Here is a 7,557-nt window from a genome sequence, read left to right as displayed (position 1 = left end):
ATATTACTTGTAGATCGGAGTAAAAATTATGTCAAAATATTTAAAAATCACCTACTCCCTCCGTCCTTTAATACTCGCACCGATTTGACTGGTGCGGAGTTTAAGACATTTGAATTGACTTATTAATTTAATGGATGTTAGTTGATAGTGGAGTATTTTTTTAATATAATTAGTGGGAAATGGCAAATAAAAAAGGTGAATCATTAGCACAAAATACAAGACTAGTAAAAAAGAAAGATAACAAGAATGTACTCCGTACTACTCCACTACTAGCTAGAGTGGAAATTAAAATGATACTTCTACTACTCCGTAATAACAATATTAAGATTCACCACTAATCTGAGTCTGACAAATAAAAATTATAAGGGTTGCAATGAAATGGATCATACTCCCAATCCTCATTATAATTTAACGGGTTGCAATAATCATCATAATCCAAATATTCACCATCAAAATCATACCCGTACCCGAAACCATCTTCATCGTCTTCATCATCTTCTTCGTCTTCATCCTCGCCGTCGTCATCATCGTCACCATAACCAAGAGATAGACCGAGAAGACACGAAACATAAGCATCAACACAAGCATATTGAACTTGCTCATTCGTAAGCCAGAATTGATCCCAATCACTCATCCCCACTTCCCTCGGTTTCACAATCCCAGGAAAACCTAGCACATCTTCCGCCATATCTTCCATTGAAATGTTTCCGTATCCTTCTTCTCTGGCTAAATCGATTAGGTATTCGACGTGCAATTGATGATCAGAACCTTCAAGAAGATTCCTGTCTCTTCCGTTGTGGACCCCAACGAAGGTGATGCGGTCATCGGAGAGAAGGCGGCGGAGGGTGGCGGGGATGTTTGGAGCGTGAGAGAGTTGGAAGATTAGGCAGTCGGTGTCGACGCAGAGTTGGAGGGTGGAGGCGGCGTTCGAGTAAGGTTGCCATTGGACGCCGAGGCCGATGACGAGGGTGGAGGAGTAAAGAGAGTCGGCGTAGTTGTTGCGTAGGTCATAGACCCATTGACGCGCGATGGCGGGGATAGAGGTAACGGTGGTTTGGATTGCGGTGGAGAAGAAGGTTGTTGTGAAGGTTTGAGAGCGTTGGGGGTTTTGGTTGTGGTGGCGGGCGGTGGTGATGTGGCGGGGGTTCATTTTTTTGTGTGTGTTTCTGTGGGTTATGTTAGGGTTAAGAATTTTTTGGAAGGAGAAAGTGAGATGGGTGAGGGCATTGAGGGGGTTTAAGTGAAGTGTGCTAAAGCTTCATCAATACGCTTTGATGTGGACTTGTGGAGTCATAGCGTTTTCAACCTTTCTAAGAAATCGGGTTTATCAATTGGGGAAAGATTTCGACCTAAAAGTAAATAAGATTATTTTCTTTACCTGAACAGCTGAACCTCGTCTACGGTAATTTTATTGTTGATTCAAAGTCATCCGTTTACTTTAGCACCCACTCTATTTATCATAAACTTTTTAAAAAAGTCGATCTACGATAATATATTGTGGCGGCTTCAAAGAAGTGAAAATTATTATGTGCATCCGGGTGTACCTTGCATCCAAGAGTATTTTTATGCCCATTGGTGATCATTCTCACATTTTCTCCTCGCATGTAAGGGGAAAATGTGAGAGGGTGCACAGTGCACCCGGGTATATATAATATGTTTATATATGTACTACAAAAGAAGAAGGTTATCTGCATGCACCTTCTGTTCTTTAATTATCCTTTGTGATGTTATTAGTTTTTTTTATTGTAGTGATATATTACCTTAAGTGGTAGATCAATGTACAATATTTTACATGGTGTGAGTCCAAGACCCACATAACCTACTATAGTATTACCTATATTACACTTGTGTATTGGTGTATTCTCATTGTTGTTGTTGTATTGGTCATAGTTTTAACTTGTAACAAACATATCACTCTTGATCAGGGTCACTTCATTGTTTATTGTTAAGGTCACATTATTCATTGGTTCGGGTCACATTATTCATTGGTTCGGGTCACATTTATCCTTGAGTAAGGTAACTTTAGTCATCTAATAATATCACTTATATTTTTGGTCGGGTACACTTTTATCTTTGGCCTGGGTCACTTTTTACCTTTAGTGAGTTCTATTTTTCACTTTTTACACGCTAGGTTGGATGTACAGTAAAATACCGTAAAATGTGGGTACACAAAAGTTTTTGTTTACCTACATAGTGATCTTTATTGTTCACATAGTGACAATAAGAAATTAAACACCAATTTTCTTAGATATAATAACCATTTTTTGAATCAAAGTAATCCTATGTTTTTTAAAAGAGAATCATAACTTTAAATCACATTATTCAAGCATATCATGTACTAACGATACCAATTTGATATTATTTTCATAATAATTTTAATAAACACGTCAAAATAAATTAGAATCAAGTTGTTAACTTTTCGTTTTAGGCATGGTCCACAATAAATTTAGTACGTAACATTGTAGTGGACCAAGTCCATTTAAGAATTAGTGAAGTAAACAAAGGGTTTTGTAACTTTTGTTAGAATATGTCTTGAATCGGTTAAATTATCCTTCGAAAAAATCGATAAGGAAATTTTGATGTTATTTTAAACTATGGCTATTCACTCCATATTTAATTAAAACATACACTTCCCATAATCGGCCGTGTTTAATTTCATCTTATTTTAATAAATTCAACTCACCCTCCTAAAATTACGTGTTGGTCAAACTGTATCTTTTAAAGCCTTGTTCTCTTCAACTTATAGGACCTTATTTTCAGGTCCTATAAGTTCAGATAAGTTCCAATAAGTTTAGATAAGTTCAGATAAGTTCAAATAAGTTTGAATAAGGTCCTATAAGTTACAATAAGTTCCTATTAGTTCCAATAAAAGCATATAAGTTCCAATAAGGTCCAAAAAAGGTCTTATAAGTTCCAATAAGGTCGTATAGGTTCCAATAAGGTCGTATAAGTTTCTATAAGTTCTTAAACAAAATATGTAATATTATGATTATTTGCGTTGTTATATTAAATAAATCATATTTATGTTATTATATTAAAATTCTTTGTGATCACTAATTAAAGTTAATAATTACCGATTATTTGTAAGTATTAATTAATATATTATTATTAATTATTGTCAATATAATTTTAAGGGAAAAACTTATTTTTAAATATTACGTGTACATCACAAATCAATTGACTATTATTTTGGTGAGACATACAACAAATAACATGTACGTAGTAGTAATCACAACGTATTGAAACACCGCCTGTAAATATTTAGAGGTAACATATTTTGTTGCTTAATAAAAATGATACTTATATATCTTATCAATTGATTGCTTCAATCATCATAGTATAAATTTTGGATAATTATTTTCAATATTCTAATGGTTAAAAGTTTAGTAATAATCTAATAAACTTTAAATAAAGTCTAATAAGGTTAAATAAGATCTTATAAGGTCTTATAAGGTCCTATAAGGTCCAATATGGTCCTATAATTTAAGTTTCAATAAGGTATTATAAATTTCAATAAGGTCCTATAAGTTTCAATAAGGTTCTATAAGGTCCTATAAGTTCAGATAAGTTCAGGACTTACAAGTTGAAGAGAACACACCCTTATTATATAGGGTAAAAGTATTTGTTTCGGCCTGTTTTATAGGTCTTATTCTGCAACTGTCTATAGATCCAGTACTATAAAAATTCTTAGATCATAATCTATTTGTTTGGGCCTGTTTTATAGTTTCTTTAATGACTCATTACGTAAGGTTGAATGTTATACTAGTTGTACTTGTTGGCTTCCTCTTGGGGTTGACACGAGGCAAGTGCGAGCTAGGGGTAATGAATTGCAAAAATAATGTTTTGCTATAAACAAAATATCTCATTAAGATAATTTAGTAGAAATTAGAATAATTATCAAAAGGAAACAAAATTAAAATAAATTAGAGTAATGATATTCAAACCTTATATATATATATATATATATATATATATATATATATATATATATATATATAAAAGAATTTATTTGAAGACGTTAAATTTGAGAATTAATTTTTGGAAGACTAGCATAAGAGTAATTAATAATATTTTAAATTCACTCACCAACTTAATATAATTCCAAAAAAACTAAATATTAAGTCAGTTTTAGAAGAAAATCTTAAGGGCGGTGATATATGCGTTTTATATAGAGTTTTTACCTCCGTCCCTTAGTACTTTTATGTATCAAACGTGCTCTTAGGAGCCGTTTCTAGTACTAATGTGTGCTATTGAGTGTGCCTTGAGTTTCAGGTTTGATTATGAGAAATTGGTCGTTTTAGACCCGTTTCATTGTTGATCAAGGCCACTAGATGAGTCCGAGAAGTTCAGGACTTCCATCGTCGACTTTCGGGAGCCTTAGATGCTTATGGTTGAGCCCCGGGAGTTAGACTTGGCGATACGGGCGAGATACATTGAAGATTGCAAATCGCCCTGGAAGCTGAGGGCGAAATGCAACCATCGGGCGGAATTATAAGCAAGCCAAGTTCATCAACGCGCGCCCGATCGGGCGCAGCTCGCCCGATCCGGATCGGGCGGTCAATCTGGAGGCTTTGTGGAGATTTCGCAATCCGCCCGATCGGGCGGATTTTGGACCGATCGGGCCGACTATCGAGTGATTCGCCCGATCGGGCGAAGCGTCGCCCGATCGGGCGACGCCAACCTACAGCAGTTTTTCGCGTTTTTACTTCCGTTTTTAGGCCTTATTTTGGCAAAACTATTTAAGCAAACTTGTTTTATTTTTTAGGGACATCTTATTTTCCAGCACTAAACCCTTAGTTTATTTTTCTAAGTTTTATTTCCTCTCTACATTAATTCAAACACTTAGTTCGATTTATATAAAAACACAAGCTTTCAATTTCCATTGTTCGAGAATTAGGTACTGCTTCTTACTTTAATTTATTCTATTGCTTTGATCATGTTTTCCATTATGTTAATCGCTTTGTTATTAGCTATCATGAGTGAGTAGTTTAATTTCTAGGGTTTAGGGGATCCATGAATGCATGATTGGGATTATATGTGGACTTGATTATTTGATTGATTGATTATAATTTCTATAGCTTATTATTATTGCTCGTCAATTCTGTTCGGCCGGACTATTTTGATTTGAGTTTGATTAACCTTAGATTATGCGCCGAGAGGTATAAATCTGATGTTTTTGGTCTGTGGCTATTAGATAGGAATTATTTCTAGTACGTAGCGAGAGCCCGCTAGTTGTTCTATCCTAAGGAATTCATAAGATTCGAGAGATGCATGTTTTCCTAGTTATGATTGTTAATTAATTGTTATTGTCCGTTGTCCAATCCCGGTCTGCATTTATGGTGAACCGCTGCCCTAGATTCCCTTAATATTGTTATATTCCAGTTTGATTATTTGCCTTAGCTTAATATACAAACCAATCAAATTCTTTGTTACCAGTAGTCTAGATTAGTTAATTAATAGTAGAAAGAACATTGTTTCCCTGTGGATACGATCCCTGCTTCCCTTGCTATATTTTTAGTTGGTGAACGTTAGGTTTATCTTTGATAGGAGTGCGATTTAGCCTGTCAAATTTTGGCGCCGTTGCCGGGGAAACGGTTTTATTTTCTGTTATTAATTGTTTTTCTAGATTATTGTTTGTCACTTCTCAAGGGACTCCCGTTCCTTGAGACCGGATCTCACGACTGTTTTCTAGTTCTTGCTTGTTTATGCCCAGGACTGTCCATACCAGCGATCTGACTTCGTTCGATCCTGAACCTGAACGGACCTTTCGTAGACGGCGTAGATTCGTTGAACAGTTGAGAGACTATTCTGACTCTGAATCCGACTATCTGATAAGCAATCTATTCCATACAGATTCAGAGATGGGTGAGCAAGCACCACCACCCCCACTTGTGCCAAGGCTTACAGACTATTCTAAACCAAGTCTGTCTATGCTTCCCAAGGCAATCATGCCTTCCATTGCGGTCGAGAATTTCAAGATTGAACCCCAACTGATAAACATGATCGAGAAACACCAATTCGGTGGGGAAAAGGGTGAAGATCCCAATCTCCACATTCAGTCTTTCATTCAGTATTGTGCCACCATTAAGCAGAAGAATTTAACACCGGAGCAGACTATGGAGATACTCTTTCCATTTTCGTTGAGTGGGAAGGCCAAGCTATGGATTAACAGTCTCAACCGCGCAGCTATGAAAATCACCGATTGGAATTCTTTGGCCATTGCATTCTATGTTAAATATTTCCCACCTGAGAAGACAGCTCGTCTGAGGGGTCAGATATTAGGTATCTCTCAACAAGTAGATGAGAGTTTGTTCGAAGTCTGGGAGAGATTCAAGGACTTGCAAAGAGAGTGCCCACACCATGGTTTGGATGACTGGTTCCTGGTTCAGCAGTTTTACAATGGTCTGGGTAATGAGTCTAGGTGTCTTTTGGATTCAGCTGCCAGTGGGAGATTTATGCAATTGGAGGTGCCTAGAGCTTTGGAGGTGATTGAGGAGATGGCCATCCATAGTGCCCAATATGGGAATCCTAGAGGCTTTGCCGACCGAGGTGTTAAGCATGAGATGAATTCTATTGAACAACTTACTGCTCAGCTAACTGCCCTACATCACAAGCTCGACAATATACAGATCGCATCTTCCCAATCCACCCAACATGCTAGTGTCGCTGCAATGAGTGCCCAATCTGCTAATGTCTGTAATAGTTGTGGGATGCAAGGCCATTATGCACAGGTATGCCGGAGCTCCATCGAACAATGCAATGCATTCCAGTCCTACAAGCAGAACAATCCGTATTCCAACTCATACAATGAGGGGTATAAAAACAACCCCCTATTATCATATAGGAGTACTAATGTTCAGAACCCCCACCAGATTCAACACCCTCCACCACCACAACAACCCTACCAACCGCGGAGTAACTACAACTCGCAACCTAGTGGATCACCTGGCTTACCACCACAACCTCAACCCACACAACCTGATCCCATGCTTGTAGAGATGAGGAATATGATGTTGGAATTGCAGAGATCTCTAAGCGAAAAGGATGCCAAAATCGATGCCCTTACTGCTCATAACAAGATCATGGATAAACCGTTGGCACAAATGGCTACCGCTCTTGCAGAGAGACCCAAAGGTCAACTCCCTTCACAGCCTGTGACCAGAGAGTCTGTAAATGCTGTCACTCTGCGGAGTGGATATGAGTATTATGGGCCACCTATGACTATAGAGGAAGGGGTTGAAGTATCTGTTAGTGGTGCTGTGCCAGGAGAGAGTGAGAATGTGGTCAAGAATAAGGAAGCTGATACAGGGGTTGAGAAGAAAGTTGAGATACAAGTTCCACCTATCAAACTTCCCTTCCCTCATCGTCAGCTAAAGAACAAGCTAGACAAGCAGTTTGGTAAGTTCTTAGAAGTGGTAAAGAATCTGCAGGTAACAGTCCCTTTCACTGAATTAATTACTCAAGTACCTGCATATGCTAAATACATGAAAGACATCTTGACTAGGAAGAGAGCATTTAGTGAGGTGGAGACTGTTGCATTTACTGAGGAGCAGTGCC

General features: G+C 37.5%; 1 protein-coding gene and 1 non-coding gene across 2 annotated transcripts; both read right to left on the bottom strand.

Moving 5' to 3' along the window:
* Positions 1–334: 334 nt before the first annotated feature.
* Positions 335–1,150, bottom strand: LOC110798331 (uncharacterized). Its single transcript, XM_022003511.2, has one exon. It carries the CDS (start codon positions 1,148–1,150, stop codon positions 335–337), a length of 816 nt encoding a protein of 271 aa, XP_021859203.2.
* Positions 1,151–6,260: 5,110 nt separating this feature from the next.
* LOC130470965 (small nucleolar RNA R71) lies at positions 6,261–6,367 on the bottom strand. Its single transcript, XR_008931675.1, has one exon. It is a non-coding gene; the product is annotated as a small nucleolar RNA R71 (small nucleolar RNA).
* Between the last annotated feature and the right edge of the window lie 1,190 nt (positions 6,368–7,557).

This window comes from Spinacia oleracea, chromosome 3 (assembly GCF_020520425.1).
Source record: "Spinacia oleracea cultivar Varoflay chromosome 3, BTI_SOV_V1, whole genome shotgun sequence".
Lineage (NCBI taxonomy): Eukaryota > Viridiplantae > Streptophyta > Magnoliopsida > Caryophyllales > Amaranthaceae > Spinacia > Spinacia oleracea.
The sequence above is the reverse complement of the archived record's forward strand: the minus strand, read 5'-3'. Positions and strand labels throughout refer to the sequence as shown.

Bases quoted from the DNA above. Each gene is read 5' to 3' on its own strand.
- LOC110798331 (XM_022003511.2), bottom strand. From the start codon at position 1,150: ATGAACCCCCGCCACATCACCACCGCCCGCCACCACAACCAAAACCCC.